This window comes from Hemitrygon akajei, chromosome 22, assembly GCF_048418815.1.
Source record: "Hemitrygon akajei chromosome 22, sHemAka1.3, whole genome shotgun sequence".
Taxonomy (NCBI): domain Eukaryota; kingdom Metazoa; phylum Chordata; class Chondrichthyes; order Myliobatiformes; family Dasyatidae; genus Hemitrygon; species Hemitrygon akajei.
Window position 1 is genome coordinate 2,234,626 of NC_133145.1, and position 20,200 is coordinate 2,254,825.

The 20,200-nt window shown below is 42.5% G+C and overlaps 1 protein-coding gene across 1 annotated transcript in view; it reads right to left on the reverse strand.

The window, feature by feature from the left end:
- Nucleotides 1–20,200, reverse strand: part of xylt2 (xylosyltransferase II) — a 328,263-nt gene that overhangs the window by 187,083 nt on the left and 120,980 nt on the right. The window contains exon 3 of the mRNA XM_073026605.1: nucleotides 9,723–9,898. Within this exon, the coding sequence (XP_072882706.1) occupies nucleotides 9,723–9,898 (176 nt within the window). The remainder of the gene's footprint in view (nucleotides 1–9,722; nucleotides 9,899–20,200) is intronic.

Genomic DNA, 20,200 nt, shown 5'->3' on the forward strand with positions numbered 1-20,200 from the left:
GGATTGGACAAGATAGAGGCAGGAAATATGTTCCAGATGCTGGGAGAGTCCAGTACCAGAGGGCATGGTTTGAGAATAAGGGGTAGGTCATTTAGGACAGAGTTAAGGAAAAACTTCTTCTCCCAGAGAGTTGTGGGGGTCTGGAATGCACTACCTCGGAAGGTAGTGGAGGCCAATTCTCTGGATGCTTTCAAGAAGGAGTTAGATAGGTATCTTATGGATAGGGGAATCAAGGGATATGGGGACAAGGCAGGAACCGGGTATTGATAGTAGATGATCAGCCATGATCTCAAAATGGTGGTGCAGGCTCAAAGGGCCGAATGGTCTACTTCTGCACCTGTTGTCTATTGTCTAAATTGCTATCAAATTGCAACATTAATTCCATTTCAGTTAGGTCAGAATAATATCCTTCCTTTGATAGAAAATGTAATGCCCTGGTTCATATTATTTTACTGTTATGCTGTTCTGTATTTGATTTTTGTGCTGTTCTCTGCAAGCTGTTTGTTTGGGTTACTGTTGAAGATAAGTGATAGGAGAATTGTATGCCATCCAATTAGGATGGCCAGATGAAGGGGAAGTTTCTCTGGTGAGGGACACTAAGGTGGGGCTTGGGGTCTTTTGTTGAGGAGATGAAGAGAGAAGACACTGGAGAGAAGAGGTCGTAGGATTCCACCCAGAACAGGGCCGTGATTCGCCGAAGCCCGGGATAAGATCAAAGGAGGATCAGCAAAGGGTAAACCGTGAGCTCCAACTTGTGCACATTAGACTGTTACATTAAAATGGGCACTTTTATTTTTTTGTTCTTTCTTTACTAACCCTTTAGTCAAATTAAGAATTATAAAGCTAAATCTTTTAATTGTAACTGGTGTACTGTCTGTTATTTCGTGGCACTTGTTTGTAACAGGGTAACAAATCATGCAGGTTCTACACAAACGGGGTTTTGGGGTGGGCTTGCGCCTCAATTTCACACGTTTGGCAGGGCCAGAGATTGTCTTCCCTAGACTCACGCAGCCGATGGAACCAAAAGAAACAAATTGCTGAAAAACTCAGCAAACTGCAAAAGACAGCATTTCTGGAAAAGGAAATAATCAACGTTTTGAGTGGGCACCACTTTGTTGCCAATTTTGATGAAACATCATGGACCCCAAAAATTGTCTGTTTCTCTTTCCGCAGTGGCTGAGTTTTTTTCAGCACTTTGTTTTTGTTTCAGTTTCCAGCATCTGCTGTTCATCCTTTCATCTAATTCCAACATCAACAATACTACTTGGAAAGACAGAAACACATTCAGGCCTTCTGGCTCATGCACTGTTTCACCACAGAGGGATGTGGACAAACACAGTAAACTAGGACTGCCTGGGTGGGCACTGTAGTCAGCATGGACTGGCTGGGCAAAAGGACCTGTAACCCTACTGAATTGCTCTTTGACACTCTACTTGATCATGGTGGATCATTATCTTTATCTGTTACCAATATTGCTTTAATTCATCAATTAACAAAAATATTATCACCCTTAGTAACAAATTTCCTGGGCTACAGAAAGTCAGAAAGTAAGATTATGAAGGAATTGTGACTCTGAATGACTCCCCGTAATTTCAATCCTTAAGGACCCAGCTTTTATTTAAAACACTCCACACCTTACCCTTGACTGCTTTCATTAATCATTTTAAATACATACAAAACCATGGGATATAGAAGCAGGATTAGGCCATTTGACCAATCAAGTCTGCTCAACCATTTCATCATGGCTGATCCATTTTCTCTCTAGCCACAATCTCACAGAACATAAAACAGTAGAACACAGTAACAGGCCATATTTGGTCACAATGTTGCACTGAACCAGATAAAAAGCAAATCAAAAACACCTAAACACTAATCCCTCTGACCTACACGATGTCCATATCCCTCCATCTTCCTTATATCCATGTATCTATCCAAACAGCTCTTAAAAGCCTCTAATGTATTTGCCTCTGCCACCATACCAGGCATCCACCTCTCCGAGTAAAAGATTTACCCCTCACATCCCCCTTGAACCAACCCCCTCTCACCTTCAATGCATACCCTCTGGTGTTAGACATTTCAGCTCAGGAAAGCAAATACTCTCTGTCCACTCTATCTATGCCTCTCATAATCAGATCTCCTCCTATCTCGACGCTCCAGAGGAAAAACCCAAGTTTATCCAACCTCTCGTTAAAGCACGTTCTCTAGACCAAAAGCATCCTGGTAAACCTTTTCTGCACCTTCTCAAAGCCTCAACATCCTTCCTACCAGAACTGTGCACAATACTCCAAATGATTTATAAAGTTACAACATAACCTCTTGACTTTTGAACCCATTGTCTCAACTAATAAAAGCAAGCATCCCAAAAGCATTCTTAACCACCCAACCAAACTGTGCAGCGACTTTGAAGGAGCTATGAACTTGGATCCCATGTTCTCTCTGCTCAGCAACACTGTTAAGGATCTTGTCCTTAACAGTACACTGTCTCCTTGCATTTACCCTACCAAGGTGCAACACCTCACATTTATCTGGGTTTTGCTCCATCTGCCATTTTTCAGCCCATATCTGCAAATTATCTAAAACATAGAAAGAAACACAGAAAACCTACAGCGCAATAGTCTCTTCAGCCCACAATGCTGTGCCGAACATGTACTTACTTTGAAAATTACCTCAGATTACCCATTGCCTTCTATTTTTCTAAGCTCCATGTACCTGTCCAGAAGTCTCTTTAAAGATCCTATTGTATCTGCTTCTACCACTGTCACCAGAGCCCATTCCACGCACACACCAGAAAAAACTTACCCCTGACATCTCCTCTATACCTACTTTCAAGCACCTTAAAATTGTGCCCACTGCTGTTAGCCAAAAGCCTCTCACTATCCACAAGATCAATGCCTCTCATCATCTTATACACCCATCAGGTCACCTCTCATCCTCCATCACTCCAAGGAGAAAAGCCCAAGTTCACTCAACTATTCTCATAAGGCATGCTCCCCAATCCAGGCAGAATTCTTGTAAATCTCCTCAACATCCTTTCTAAAGTTTACACATCCTTCCTGTAGTGAGATGACCAAAACTGAGCACAGTACTCCAAGTGGGGTCTGATACAGCTGTAACATTACCTCTTGGCTCTTAAACTCAATACTACTGTTGATGAAGGCCAATACACAATATGCTTTCTTAAGCACATAGTGAGCCTGTGCAGCAACTTTGAGTGTCATATGGACTTGGACCCCAAGATCCCTCCGATCCTCCACACTGCCTTGAGTCTTACCATTAATAATATATTCTGCCATCATATTTGACCTACCAAAATGAAACACCTCACTCTTATCTGGGTTGAACTCCATCTGCCATTTCTCAGTCCAGTTTTGCATCCTATCGACGACCCGCTGTAACCCCTGACAGCCCTCCACACTATCCACAACATCCCCAACCTTTGTGTCATCAGCAAATTTACTAACCCATCCCTCCACTTCCTCATACAGGCCATTTATAAAAATCACGAAGAGTCCCAGAACAGATCCATGAGGCACACCACTGATCACCAAACTCCATGCAGAATATGATCTGCCTACAACCACCCTTTGCCTTCTGTGTGCAAGCCAGTTCTATATCAACAAAGCAAGGTCTCCTTGGATTCCATGCCTTCTTGCTTTCTCAATAAGCCTTGCATGGGGTACCTTATCAAATGTCTTGCTGAAATCCATATACACTACATCTACTGCTCTTCCTTCATCAATGTGTTTAAGTCACATCCTCAAAAAAAATCCAATCAGGCTCATAAGGCATGACCTGCCTTTGACAAAGCCATGCTGACTACTCCTAATCACATGATGCCTCTCCAAATGTTCATAAATCCTGCCTCTCAGGATCTTCTCCATCAACTTACCAACCACTGAAGTAAGACTCACTGGTCTATAATTTCCTGGGCTATCTCTACTTCCTTTCTTGAATCAGGGAACAACATCTACAACCCTCCAATCCTCCGGAACTTCTCCTGTCCCCATTAATGATTCAAAGATCATTGCCAGAGGCTCAGCAATCTCTTCACTCGCCTCCCACAATAGCCTGGGGTATATCTCATTTGGTCCCAGTGACCTATCCAACTTGATGCTTTCCAAAACCTCCAGCACATCATCTTTCTTAATGTCTAAATGCTCAAGCTTTTCAGTACGCTGTAAGTCATCCCAACAATCGCCAAGGTCCTTTTCCATAGTGAATATTGAAGCAAAGTATTCATTAAGTACCTCCGCTACCTCCTCCGATTCTGTACACACTTTTCCACTGTCACACTTGATTGGTCCTATTCTCTCACATCTTATCCTCTTGCTCTTAACATACTTGTAGAATGCCTTGGGGTTTTCCTTAGTCCTGGTTGCCAAGGCCTTCTCAAGGCCCGTTCTGGCTCTCCTAATTTCCTTCTTATGCTCCTTCTTAGTAGCCTTATAATCTTCTAGAGCTCTAACATTACCTACCTCTCTGAACCTTTTGTAAGCTTTTCTTTTCTTCTTGACAAGACTTACAACAGCCTTTGTACACCACGGTTCCTGTACCCAACCATAACTTCCCTGTCTCATTGGAACGTACCTATGCAGAACGCCACGCAATTATCCCCTGAACATTTGCCACATTTCTGCCGAGCAAACACGAGGAAATCTGCAGATGCTGGAAATTAAAACAACTCACACAAAATGCTGGTGGAACACAGCAAGCCAGGCAGCATCTGTAGGGAGAAGCACTGTCGACGTTTCGGGCCGAGACCCTTCGTCAGGAGCCCGAAACGTCGACAGCGCTTCTCCCTATAGATGCTGCCTGGCTTGCTGTGTTCCACCAGCATTTTGTGTGTGTTGTTGTTAACATTTCTGCCGTATATTTCCCTGAGAACATCTGTTCCCAATTTATGCTTCCAAGTTCCTGCCTGATAGCTTCAAATTTCCCCTTACTCCAATTAAACACATTCCTAACTTGTCTGTTCCTATCCTTCTCCAATGCTCTGGTAAAGGAGATAGAATTTTGATCACTATCTCCAAAATGCTCTCTCGCTGAGAGACCTGACACCTGACCAGGTTTATTATCCAATACCAGATCAAGAAGAGGTTCTCCTCTTGTAGGCTTATCTACATACTATGCCAGGAAACCTTCCTGAACACACCTAACAAACTCCACCCCATATAAACCTCTTGCTCTAGGGAGATGCCAATCAATATTGGGGAAATTCAAATCTCCCATACGACAACCCTGTTATTACTGCACCGTTCCAGAATCTGTCTCCCTATCTGCTCCTCAATGTCCCTGTTACTACTGGGTGGCCTATAAAAACCACCCAGTAGAGTTATTGACCCCTTCCTGTTTCTAACTTCCATCCACACCCACAGAGATTCAGTCAACAATCCCTCCATGGCTTCCCCCTTTTCTGTAGCCTTGACACTATCTCTGATCAGTAGTCCCACACCCCCAACTCTTTTGCCTCCCTTCCTGTCCTTTCTGAAACATCTAAAGCCTGGCACTCTAAGTAGCCATTCCTGCCCTTGAGCCATGCGAGTCTCTAAAATGGCCACAACATCATCGCTCCAAGTACTGATCCACACTCTAAGCTCATCCACTTTGTTCATGACACTCCTTGATCTGTATCGTGCTGTGTTCTTTGCCGATCTTCTACACTATCCACAGCTTCACCAAGCTTGATATTATCTACAAATTTACTAACCTACCCATCATCATTTTCATCCAGGTCATCTATATACATCACAAAAAGCACAGGTTCCAGCACAGATCCCTGCAGAACTCCACCAATACAGACCTCTAGCTTGAATAAGTCTCTTCAATTGCTACCCTCTGATTTCTATGCACAAGACAGTTCTGAATCCAAACAGTCCATTCGCCAAGGACCCCATGCATCCTTCTGGATTAGCCTCCCATGAAGGTCTTTGTCAAATGCCTTTCTAAACAACATCTGCTCCCCCACCCTTACCAATCTCCCTCATCACCTTGTCAAATAAATTCAATCAACTTGGTGAGCCATGACCTGCAACATACAAAGCCATGGTGGCTCTCCCTAAAAAGGCCATGAGTTTCCAAATATTCATATATCCTATCCCCCCAGCAATTTCCCTGCAACTGAGACTCACTGTCTATCATGCCTTGGATTTCCCCTTGTTCCCCTCTTAAACAGAGGTACAACATTAGCCTCTTGCCAATCCTTCAGGACCTCGCCTGTGGCTAAAGAGGACGTTAAGAAACTGATCAAGGGCCAGCAATCTCATCACTTGCCTCCTTCAATTACCTAGGGTAAATCGCATCAGGCCCTGGGGACTGATCCACCTTAATACTCATTAGGAGGCCCAACACTTCCTTCTCCTTGTCCTCTATATATTTACACACTCAGCACTGATCTCGTGGTCCTCCATATGCTTTTCCATGGTAAATACTGAACCAAAGTACTTATTAAGTATCTCACTCACATTCTCCGCATCCAGGCAAATGTTTTCGTCTCTATCCATGAGTGATCCCACCCTCTCCCTAATTACCTTCTTGCTCTTGATGTATGTGTAGAATGCCTTGAGATTCACCCTAATCCTACTCACCAAGGAATTTTCATTGCCCCTCCGAGCATTCCCAATTCCGTATTTTAACTTTTTTCTGTGTTCTTTATACTTCTCATGTGCTTTGTTTGATCCTAACTTCCAAAGTGTTACATACCTACCCTTTTTCTTCTTGACTAAATTCATCATCTCTCTGGACATCCAATGTTCTCTTATCTTTCCATCCCCATCCTTCCTTCTAACAGGAGCATACCCTTCCTGTACCTTGTGCAATTGATCTTTAAACACCCTCCATATGTCTGATATGGACTTATCAAAGAACAGGTGTTCCCAATTAACACTTCTTAGTTCCTGCCTAATGCCCTTGTAATTTGCCATCCTCCGGTTTAAAACTCTCCCTCAATGACCATAACTATCCTGAAAGTTAAGGAGTTGTGGTCACTGTTCACACACTGAAAGGTCATTCACCTGGCCAGGCTCATTAAAGAACACCAGGTACAGCGCAGTCCCTCCTTTTGTTGTACCATCCACAGATTGATTTAAGAAACCTTCCTGGATACACTTAACAAATTCTGCTCCTTCTAACCCCTTACACTAAGAAGATCTCAGTTTATATTAGGAAAGTTAAAAAAACCCATAACAACAGCCCTATTATTTTTACTCATTTTTCCTTAATCCATTTACATATCTGTTCCTTAGTGTCCCGGTGGCTATTAGTGAGTCTGTAGTACAATATAATCAGTGTGATTGCACCCTTTCTATTCCTGAGTTCCACTCAAATGGACTCGGTGTCTGACCACTCCATTATATCTCCCCATTATACCTCTTCCTCTATCTTTCTAAAACTTTGAAAACCTAGTACATTAATCACCCATTCCTGCCCCCTCTCAACTAAGTTTCAGTAATGGCTTCAGTTTCAGAATGAGTAGCTGTGGAGATGATAGATAGATAGATAGATAGATAGATAGATAGATAGATAGATAGATAGATAGATAGATAGATAGATAGATAGATAGATAGATAGATACTTTATTCATCCCCATGGGGAAATTCAACTTTTTTTTCCTATGTCCCATACACTTGTTGTAGCAAAACTAATTACATACAATACTTAACTCAGTAAAAAATATGATATGCATCTAAATCACTATCTCAAAAAGCATTAATAATAGCTTTTAAAAAGTTCTTAAGTCCTGGCGGTTGAATTGTAAAGCCTAATGGCATTGGGGAGTATTGACCTCTTCATCCTGTCTGAGGAGCATTGCATCGATAGTAACCTGTCGCTGAAACTGCTTCTCTGTCTCTGGATGGTGCTATGTAGAGGATGTTCAGAGTTTTCCATAATTGACCGTAGCCTACTCAGCGCCCTTCGCTCAGCTACCGATGTTAAACTCTCCAGTACTTTGCCCACGACAGAGCCCGCCTTCCTTACCAGCTTATTAAGACATGAGGCGTCCCTCTTCTTAATGCTTCCTCCCCAACACGCCACCACAAAGAAGAGGGCGCTCTCCACAACTGACCTATAGAACACCTGTGCAGGGGACAGGGTTTCAAGTTCTTGGATCACTTGAACCTTTTCTGGGGAAGGGTTGATCTGTACAAGAGGGACGAACTGCATCTGAACTGGAGCGGTCAAATATCCTGGCTAGGGGGTTTATTGATGTTACTCTGGAGAGTTTAAACTCGTTTTGTAGGGGGCTGGGAACCAGAGTCCCAGGTCAGTAAGGGATTGGACCAGAAGGTAGATGTCGGGATAAGTATTAAAAACCAAAATCAGAATAACAGGGATGATGGTCGGATAGTTTGAAGTGTGTGTATTTTAATGCCTGGAGTATTATGCGTAAAGGTGATGAACTTAAGAGCATGGATTAGTACATGGAACAATGATGTTATAGCCATTCCAGAAACTTGGTTGAGAGAGGGGGCAGGAATGGGTGATTAATGTACCAGGTTTTTTAAGTTTTAGAACAAATAGAAAAGGAGGTAAAAGGGGAAGTTCCTCAATGCCCTGGTAGGGGGTCTGTAGTGTGATTGCACCTTTCCTCTTCTTGAGGTTTACCCAAATGGACTCAAGTGTCTATACCTTCCATTACGACTTCTCTGAGTGCAGCTGTCCCTGATTAGTACAACCCCATCCTTTCTTTACCTCCATTTCTACCTGTTCTAAAATTTCAAAGTCTTGGTACATTAATCACTCATTCCAGCCGCTTCTCTCAAGCAAGTTTCTGTAACCTTGACAGGCCAATGAAAGAGATAGAGGAATTTAAACCAACTAGTTTAAACTCTCCCAAGTAGCATCAGTAAACCTCCCAGCCAGGCTATTTGTCCCCCTCCAGTTCAGGTACAATTCATCCCTCTTGTACAGGTCACCCCCTTCCCCAGAAAAGGTTCAAGTGATCCATGAACCTGAAACCCCACCCCCTGCATCATCTCTGCAAGCACTCATTCATCTGTGCTATCACCCCATTCCTACCTGCACTAGCTCATGGCACAGTGGAGTAATCTGGAGATTACAACCTTGGAGGTCCTTCTCTTTACTAACTTTATATACTCACTGTGTTAAGTCTTCCCTTTTCTGTCTATATCATTGGTGCCATTATGCACCACGACCTCTAAGAATATCCTACAGCTACGACAATACATTCTGGACCTTAGCACCCAGAAGGCAACACACCATCCTGGTGTCTCTTTTGCGGTCATAGAATCTCCTTTCTTCCCTCTGTCAAATCTGCTAAAACTACTGCACTACCTGACTTTACCTTTCCCTGCTGAGTCTCAGAGCCCACCACAGTGCCACCAACCTGATCTGATGGATCATACCCCCAACATCGTCCAAAGAGTATCTTCTGCCTTTTCTTCGTATATGAAATGCATAAAAAGTAAGACAAGGAACTGACTTCTTAATTTTGCTTTTCTATCACTCTGGTGAATTGGTGCTGTACTTCCCTTCAAGGTGCGTATTTTCTGGAGGCTAATTGCCCACTGTTCCAACAATTTCAAGATTTATTCCATGCTTTTAACATACATTTGTTCAACTGAATCCACGTTAACACCATTTAGAGTTTTGTTTCAAAGCAGGTGAAGTTCCCTGCATGAATATTGAATAATCTAGATTAATGGAATGCATTTTTCACTGGCTTTCCAAAGCCCTCTATCTATTAAGACGTTGGGAGTGCGTACCTTGTCAACATGGATGTAGTAGAAATGCCGCTGATGATAAATGGCTTTGATCATCCGCTTAAGCTGCCTGATGGCTCGACCATGAACAACAAGAACATAAGCAATTCTAACTGGATTTTGGATGGATGTTAGATCCACATTGCCATCTTCCCACTGGATGATGCTGTTGGGTTTCCCTGCAAATAAATACTACCAATTAGTACAATGGCTGGAATAGCGTGCTTTTATACAATTTTTAGAATTTAGCCCACATATTTCTCAAATTCTCTCTTCTGTTCCCACTATTAAAGCTACGTGCCTCTTACATTTGTTTCTTTTAAGCTCCTTGATCACAGAAAAATTGGTATGATGCTTGATCAGGTAACAATTGGCATGGTATGTCAAAGAACATAATTTAATCTTGGTCTGCTGTTTTGACTAAATCTGCTTCAATTCTTATAACTTTACAGTCTCTGGTGGGTGTGGATGATCTTCATTGGCCATGGGTGAGCAAGTAAACAATATAGAGACGGGGTAAAAATGTGAAGAAACTATGTGATACAGTAAAAAAAAGGATGGAATATTGCTGAATTCTGTTCATTTGGCTATGTAGACATTTAGTTGGAACTAGACAACAGGGTGACCCGTTGGGGCATCCTTTGAGAGAAGGGTAAGTGCAGTCTGATGTGACCAGAAGAATCATTAAGTTTTCCTGAATACTATTGGTATCGCTTTACTTTGGAAATTGAAGAAAACCAGAGTTTATTAAAGAAGAACGATGCGTAGCAAGGCAACTATAGCTCCTCCTCGTTTAATGAGGGACACTTTTGATGGCATCATTTCTGGATGATCTGCCACCCTTGTGCCTCTCGTTGTCATTCTGGAGACTTGCAGTCCTTTCAACCATCGTCTCTTCATCTCTTCTGCTGTTTATTCTTTGTCTCTGATCTTGGAGACGTGTATTTCTCAGCTCCTTTGTCTCTTCCTCTCTCCTCCTCCTGTGCCTGTTCTTGTCATTCTGTAGACGTACAGCTCTTTCATCCCCCATCTCTTCTGCTGTTTGTTGTTTGTGTCTGATCCTGGAGACATGCATTTCTCAGCTCCTTTGTCTCTTCCTTCTCTCCTCCTTCTATGCCCTGCTGTTGTCATTCTGGAGACATGCATGCCTCTCCTCCTCTGTCTCTTCTTCTCTCATTTTTTTTGCCCTGGCTCTTTGATCCTGGAGTCGTGTGGCCCTGGCCTCATCCGATTATTGTTCTCTCCCTCTCCTTGTTGCTTCCCAACGATGTTTGGCGTCATCTCTTGACCATAATGTTCCCCCTTCTCTTTCCATACGGCATAATTAGGCTGACCATATTTTTTTTACCCTAATGCTGGAAAGAAGATACGAAGCAGTAATACCAAAGCCTGCAGGATGCTGATTAATCTTGATGATATGGTTGGTGCTCTCCTAAATGGACGTGATATAGTCACCGCTGTCCTTTGACTGTAGCAAAAGGTTTAATGGGTGTCTTGAAGTACGTCGTTACAATAAGATTTAATTATCTCTTATTGATGGGTGGCAGTTAGATCTATCCCAATCCTGCATATGCTGATGGCGATCAGCAGTATGTGACCGCTCGAAATAGAGCTTCCTTGCACTTTTGCTCCACTTGGTGTCGCTGCTGTGAGCATCGTGAGGTGCTGCTGAGGTTGGCCGTGCACATGCGTCGTGGTGTCGTGTTGCGGTTTTCATCATGGCTGACATCGGCTCTCAGGTGAATGCGGGGCTGTTGATTTTGCTGAGTGAGCCAATTTTATATGAATATATAACCCTGAACTTTGCCTGCATTTTGTAAATTAGCACATTTTAAGTTGATTTAGCCAGAAATAGTCAAGTCAAGTCACTTTTATTGTCATTTCAACCATAACTGCTGGTACAGTACATAGTAAAAATGAGACAACGTTTTTCAGGACCATGGTGTTACATGACACAGTACAAAAACTAAACTATGTAAAAAAAAAACACAGAGAACGCTAGACTACAGACCCACACAGGACTGTGTAAAGTGCACAAAAACAGTACAGGCATTACAATAAATAATAAACAGGACAATAGGGCAAGGTGTCAGTCCAGGCTCTGGGTATTGAGGAGTCTGATAGCTTGGGGGAAGAAACTGTTACATAGTCTGGTCGTGAGAGCCGGAATGCTTTGGAGCCTTTTCCCAGATGGCAGGAGGGAGAAGAGTTTGTATGAGGGGTGCATGGGGTCCTTCATAATGCTGTTTCCTTTGCGGATGCAGCGTGTAGTGTAAATGTCCGTGATGGCAGGAAGATAAACCCGGGTGATCTTTTCAGCTGACCTCACCATCCGCTGCAGGGTCTTGCAATCCGAGATGGTGCAATTTCTGAACCAGGCAGTGATGCAACTGCTCAAGATGCTCTCAATACAACCCCTGTAAAATGTGATGAGGATGGGGGGTGGGAGATGGACTTTCCTCAGCCTTCACAAAAAGTAGAGACGCTGCTGAGATTTCTTTGCTATGGAGCTGGTGTTGAGGGACCAGGTGAGATTCTCCACTAGGTGAACACCAAGAAATATGGTGCTCTTTATGATCTCTACCAAGGAGCCATCGATATTCAGCGGGGAGTGGTCGCTCCGTGCCCTCCTGAAGTCAACAACCATCTCTTTTGTTTTGTTCACATTAAGAGACAGGTTGTTGGCTCTGCACCAGTCTGTTAGCTGCTGCACCTCCTTTCTGTAAGCTGACCCGTCGTTCTGGGGGGCCCCTGTGCTCAGTGTGATGATGTTGGAGATGCTGCTCCCGATCCGGACTGACTGAGGTCTCCCAGTCAGGAAGTCTAGGATCCAGTTGCAGAGGGAGGCGTTCAGGCCCAGTAGGCTCAGCTTTCCAATCAGTTTCTGAGCGATGATTGTGTTGAATGCTGAACTAAAGTCTATGAACAGCATCTGAACGTATGTGTCTTTTTTGTCCAGGTGGGTTAGGGCCAGGTGGAGGGTGGTGGCAATGGCGTCATCTGTTGAACGGTTGGGATGGTACGTGAACTGCAGGGGGTCCAGTGAGGGGGGCAGCAGGGTCTTGATATGCCTCATGACAAGCCTCTCAAAACACTTCATGATGATGGATCTAAGTGCAACGGGACGGTAGTCATTTAGGCAGGACACTGAAGACTTCTTTGGCACGGGGACGATGGTGGTGTTCCGCAGTAGTGCACCGTTTGAGCTATTTGGAGGTCACAAACAGAGCATGAGAGTTTTAGTAGTATATAGATGTTCGCTTTCCCTGTTATGGAAATCACATGGAGGTGACAAGGGTAAGAAAATGGCAGTCCAGTGTACTAAACATGAATGGAGAGGTAAAGTTGTTAAAATGAAAGAAAATCTTGTGTTTGTTGCTACCTGCGTCTCAATATCACCAAGACCAAGGAGATGGTGGTGGACTTTAGGAGATCTAGGCCTCATATGGAGCCAGTGATCATTAATGGAGAATGTGTGGAGCAGGTTAAGACCTACAAGTATCTGGGAGTACAGTTAGATGAGAAGCTAGACTGGACTGCCAACACAGATGCCTTGTGCAGGAAGGCACAGAGTCGACTGTACTTCCTTAGAAGGTTGGCGTCATTCAATGTCTGCAGTGAGATGCTGAAGATGTTCTATAGGTCAGTTGTTGAGAGCGCCCTCTTCTTTGTGGTGGCGTGTTGGGGAGGAAGCATTAAGAAGAAGGACGCCTCACGTCTTAATAAGCTGGTAAGGAGGGCGGGCTCTGTCGTGGGCAAAGTACTGGAGAGTTTAACATCGGTAGCTGAGCGAAGGGCGCTGAGTAGGCTACGGTCAATTATGGAAAACCCTGAACATCCTCTACATAGCACCATCCAGAGACAGAGAAGCAGTTTCAGTGACAGGTTACTGTCGATGCAATGCTCCTCAGACAGGATGAAGAGGTCAATACTCCCCAATGCCATTAGGCTTTACAATTCAACTGCCAGGACTTAAGAACTTTTTTTAAAGCTATTATTAATGCTTTTTTGAGTTAGTGATTTAGATGCATATCATATTATTACTGAGTTAAGTATTGTATGTAATGAGGTTTTGCTACAACAAGTGTATGGGACATTGGAAAAAATGTTGAATTTCCCCATGGGGATGAATAAAGTATCTATCTATCTATCTATCTATCTATCTAATGTTAACATTGGTAACAGAGGGTGTTTACCAACTGTAGAATCCCACCGGCACTTGATGAGAGAAGCCTTACGAAAGCTAGAAATATAAAACTGGAATATGGACTTGTATTACTGAACACAAGAAGCAGGCAGTTGCAGTTATACTGTCACTTTCAGGAAGAACGAGAGAGACCACAATGAAAGACTTGAAAACAAACTAAGGGTATGATTACACTAATAAATACACTTGACTCAGTTTTTCTAAAGGAAGAAAAGAGTTGGATTTATGAGGCATATTCAGACTTCGCCAAAATTTCCACAGTTCTACAAACGTGGCTGTTTATATTATTGACTTTGAACAAAAGTGCATTCGCATACGTAAATACAAAATGGACCTTACTAATGTACAGTGGTGCTAGAAAGTTTGTGAACCCTGTAGAATTTTTTCTATTTCTCAATAAATATGACCTAAAATATGATCAGATCAGATCCTCACGCAAGTCTTAAAACTAGATAAAGAAAACTCAATTAAGTAAATAATACAAATAAGCATTATACTTGTTCATTTATTTATTGAGGAAAATGATCCACTATTACATGTATTTGTTGGAAAAAAAGTATGTGAAGCTCTGGGGTAATGCCTTTTACAAAAGCTATTTGGAATCATGTGTTCCAAACAATAGATGAGATTGGAGATTGGATTGTAGGGGTGCTTTGCCCTATAAAAACAGGCACACAAAGCCAGGTTACTGACAGAGCATGCTCTTCTCAAGAAAGATCTGTTTATATTCACCATGCCTTGATCAAAACAACTTTCAGAGGACCTTAGAAGAATTGTAGAGATGCGTGAAGCTGGAAAAGGCTACAAAAGCATTTCTAAAGACCTGAGTGCTCATCAGTCCACAGTGAGAGAAATTGTCTACAAACTGGAGGAAACTCAGTACTGTTGTTACTCTCCCTGGGAGTGGGCATCCTGCAAAGATCACACCAAGAGCACAACATGCAATGCTGAAGGAGGTGAAAGAGAACCCATGGTTCTGCAAAAGACCTGCAGAAATCTCTAGAACTTACTAAAGTCTCTGTTCATGTGTCCTCGAGTAGAAAAACACTGAACAAGAATGGTATTCATGGAAGGACATCACGGAGGAAACCACTGTTCTCCAAAAAAAACGTTGCTGCACATCTCAAGTTTGCAAAAGACCACTTGGATGTTCTACAACGCTTCTGGGACAATATTCTGTGGACAGATGAGACAAAAGTCAAACTTTTTGGCAGAAATGCACATTGCTGTGTTTGGAGGAAAAAGGGCACAGCACACCAACACCAAAACCTCATCCCAACTGTGAAGTACGATGGAAGGAGCACAATGGTTTGGGGCTGCTTTGCTGCCTCAGGGCCTGGACAACTTGCAATTGTTGGGGGAACAATGAATTCAAAATTGTATCAAGACATTTTACAAGAGAATATTAGGGTAGCAGTCCGTCACCTGAAGCTTAATAGAAGTTGGATAATGCAACAAGACAGTGATCCAGAAGACAAGAGTAAATCAACAGAATGGTTTAAAAAGAGGTGAAACAGTGTTTCAGAATGGCCGAGTCAAAGTCCTGACCTTAATCCTATAGAAATATTGTGGAAGGACCTGAAGCTAGCAGTTCATGCAAGGAAGCCCACTGGCATCACTGAGTTGAAGTAGTTTTGTAAGGAGGAATGGCATAAAATTCCTCTAAGCTGATGTGCAGGACTGATCCAACAGCTACTGGAAATGTTTGGGTGAAGTTATTGCTGTACAAGGGGGTCACACCAGTTACTGAAAGCAAAGATTCACATACTTTTTTCAACAAGGACATGTAATATTGGATCATTTCTGTCAATAAATAAATGAGCAAGTATAACGTTTTTGTGTTATTTATTTAATTGGGTTCTCTTTATCTAGTTTTAGGACTTGCATGAAGATCTGATCACATCTTAGGTCATACTTATGCAGAAATAGAAGAAATTCAACAAGGTTCACTGCTTAGTATTAGCTTTCAAACTGTTCGATAGTGCATTGTCTAAACTTAGAAGACAGACAGCTAGCATTAACTCCATATACCAAACTTACATATACATCTGTGAAATCTGCACTGAAGTGGAGAGAAAAGGTCGCAAAGACAACAAGCAGAATTAATTTGAGTCAGGAAACAGCATATTTCATTGAGCAGAAACAAGAGAGTAGCAAGCGACCTGAGTGACCAGACGAGGGCACTGTTACCGGCTCAAATCCACCAGACAACACACACAAAATGCTGGAGGAACTCAGCAGGCCAGGCAGCATCTATGCAAAAAAAAAGTACAGTTGACGTTTCGGGCTGAAACCCACAAGTTAGGGTAGAGATCAAAACGTGCTGTTTGTCAGAGTACTTACCACTGGGTCAAAAATGTCTGCACAGAATCAAACAAGTTAAGCTAACTGAAGAAAAGAAACAAATCTAAAGATGGAGAAGAGTGCCATACAACACTGTTGGCAAATAAATCACTTACTAATTCACAGACATCAGAATCAGAGATTTTGATGACAGAACCTCTAGGATCTGTTGTTATTGACAGAACATGCACGCACACAATGTGTGGAGAAAAATGGCTTGATAGCTATGTAAGTGAACTAAACCAGAATGAAGTGCATAACTTGGTGAACACAGATACACCCAGTTACAAAGCATTCAAATTTTCGAGATGGAAAGATTGTAATTCCTACCAAGAGTGAAAATTCCTACAAAAATAGGGCAGACAAAATGTTACATAAAACAGAGTTACATAAACCAGTGAATATTACTCCTCCAGTAAAACTTCCCTAAAGAAAGCAGGGCAGTACTAGATATGGAGAATCCATATGGTTTGGAAATTGCACCATCTCGGATCGCAAGACCCTGCAGCGGATAGTGAGGTCAGCTGAGAAGATTATCGGGGTCTCTCTTCCCGCCATCACGGACATTTACACTACACGCTGCATCCGCAAAGGAAACAGCATTATGAAAGACCCCATGCACCCCTCATACAATCTCTTCTCCCTCCTGCCATCTGGGAAAAGGCTCCAAAGCATTCGGGCTCTCATGGCCAGACTATGTAACAGTTTCTTCCCCCAGGCCATCAGAATCCTCAATACCTGAAGCCTGGACTGACACCTTCCCCTATTTATTATTTATTGCAATGCCTGCACTGTTTTTGTGCACTTTATGTAATCCTGTGTAGGTCTGTAGTCTAGTGTAGCTTTCTCTGTGTTGTTTTTTTTTACGTAGTTCAGTCTAGTTTTTGTACTGTGTCATGTAACACCATGGTCCTGAAAAACATTGTCTCATTTTTACTATGTACTGTACCAGCAGTTATGGTCGAAATAACAATAAAAGTGAATTGACTTGACTTGAATGAGCAGGAAATAAAGTTTCAACATCCGGTGTATCTTGAGCTCACCAGCTCTGACCGTTACTGTGTGCACGTACTAGATAAAAACTTTACTGAAAATCAATATGAGAATGAAGTACTAACTGTCACAGAGAACATGACCCCAGATGAGAAACATAAAGTGCTGTTCAAGCTTCACTAGCTTCAACTGATAAGACTTCAGAAACTGCTCAGGAAACAAACATGCAGAATATTTTTCCAGTTTAAATTAGATAGTTGACAGCGGTGAGACATGCCGAAAGTTTGGGAAGTCCAAACCCAAGCGTGTAGGTGGTCTGCCACTAGCATCTGCATACAGTGAAACAGGAGCCGTGAATCTACATGAACCTGAGCAAGGAGTGTGCTACAGTGTCTCCAGACCACTGATGAGTTCACACGTTTCAGTGCCAGTAGTACTATAAACACAAAGAGACCCTCGGAGATAGTGAAAAACTCTATCCATTCCTGGGTAAGTGTGAATGACCCACCTTGGAAATTATTCAGCGATAATGGTGGTGAATTTAATAATGATGAATTCAGAAATATGGCAGAGATCTTTAACATTGAAACAAAGACAACAGTGGCATACAGTCCTTGGAGTAATGGACTTCTGAAGCGACACAATCAAATGCTTACTGAAATAATGCTAAAGAAAAGCAATGACTGTGATCAGAACACCGCCCTGGACTAAGCCCTTATGGAGAAGAATACCATGCATAATGTACATGGCTACAGCCCATATCAACTTGTGTTCGGTCAGATGGAGTTTAATGCTGATGTGTGAGGTGCTACATCTTGGTGGGAATAATCAAAATAGGACATACATGGTAAATGGTAGGGCATTGAGGAATGCAGTAGAACAGAGTGATCTAGAAATAATGGTGCATAGCTCCCTGAAGGTGGAATCGCATGTGGATAGGGTGGTGAAGAAAGCTTTTGGTATGCTGGCCTTTATAAATCAGAGCACTGAGTATAGAAGTTGGGATGTAATGTTAAAATTGTACAAAGCATTGGTGAGGCCAAATTTGGAGTATGGTGTACAGTTCTAGTCACCGAATTATAGAAAAGATGTCAACAAATTAGAGAGTACAAAGGAGATTTACTAGAATGTTACCTGGGTTTCAGCACCTAAGTTACTGAGAAAGGTTGAACAAGTTAGGTCTTTATTCTTTGGTGCGTAGAAGGTTGAGGGGGAACTTGATGGAGGTATTTAAAATTGAGGGGGATAGATAGAGTTGACGTGGATAGGCTTTTTCCATTGAGAGTAGGGGAGATTCAAACAAGATGACATGAGTTGAGAGTTAAGGGGCAAAAATTTAGGGGTAACACAAGGGGGAACTTCTTTACTCAGAGAGTGGTAGCTGTGTGGAACGAGCTTTCAGTAGAAGTGGTAGAGGCAGGTTTAATTTTGTCATTTTAAAAAAAATTGTATAGGTATATGGACATGAAAGGAATGGAGGGTTATGGGCTGAGTGCGGGTAGGTGGGACTAGGTGACAGTAAGCGTTTGGCACGGACTAGAAGGGCCAAGATGGCCTGTTTCCGTGCTGTAATTGTTATGTGGTTATATGGTTATAGATTCCAAGCTTTTCCTCTGTACTGGTTGACAGGCCACCTGTTTTAGAGGGCACTACAAGGAGGGAGTGGGTTGGGAAACATATTTCAGCACTGCATGCATCAAGGGAGGCTTTCACTGAAGCAGAGCGTTCAGAGAATTTGAAGGGCACTGAGGGCACAGCTCTGTCCCACAGATGAGAAGTATGAGAAAGGTGACAAAGTGTATTACAAAAGAGTAGATTGTACAGAGTGGAAAAGTCCTGGGATTGTCATTGATCAGGATGAAGTTGCATTCATGAGACACAGAGGTACATATGTGAGGGTGCATCATTCCAGACTACATAAAGCACAAACTGAAGATGATCAGAACTCCATGGAGAATGACATAAAAAATGAATGCACTTACCTGATACAGTGTCATACAGTACAGACAGTGTTGAGGAGTGTGCAGCTAAGGACCCAACAGTGGCACAGCACTGAAGAGAGTGCAGTTGGGAACTCAACAGACTTGCTTGAACAGGAATTATCAGAAGTGCAAAAACAATATGATTTTTCACTGTTAAAGTAGAACAAACTGTGAAATTTGTAGATCAAAACACTGGTATCTCATACAAAGCCAGAACTCTTAGGACAAACAGGCAAAGCAACTGGGAGAAACAAAAGTTGGTACAAGCTGAATTACCTAGAACCAGCCACAGTTGGTGGCACTGCTTGGTCAATCACGTGTCACGTGTAGACAGACTTCATATTGAACCAAGTAAAAATCAGTCTGAACTATCTGAGAAATGTCAAGATGAAGATCTCTTAGTAACCAACAAGATGACATTTGAATCATCAGAACAGGACAAAATCGGTAGTTGGAGAAATAATGGAGTATTTGAGCAAGTCAGAGACACTGTTTCTCATATGGGTATGCATCCTGAAAGAAACCCCTACAGGAATTATCAAAAGAACATTACCAAAACCTGATGGTCAGAGGTTTTGAGCAACTGGACATAAAAGAACTCCAAAAAGACTCACCAACATGAGCATCAGAGTCTCTCTGACTACTTCTCACAGTGATATGTCAAAAGCACTGGCAACCCCATCCTACGGACATAAAATCCACATTTTTACAGGGAATGGAGCTATCATGTGACTTTTACATTCAACCCCTGCCTGAAACCAGAAGTGAAGAAACGCTGTGGAAACTCAAAAAGCAAGTCTATGGTCCAGCAGATGCATCACTTTACTTCTATAAAAAGGTCAAGAAAATAAAGTTGAAAACAGGTGGAAAGCGGTCACAAGTGGATCCAGCTGTTTTTTACTGGCAAGATTCAGGATATCATGTGATTGGAATACTTGCCTGTCACATAGATTACT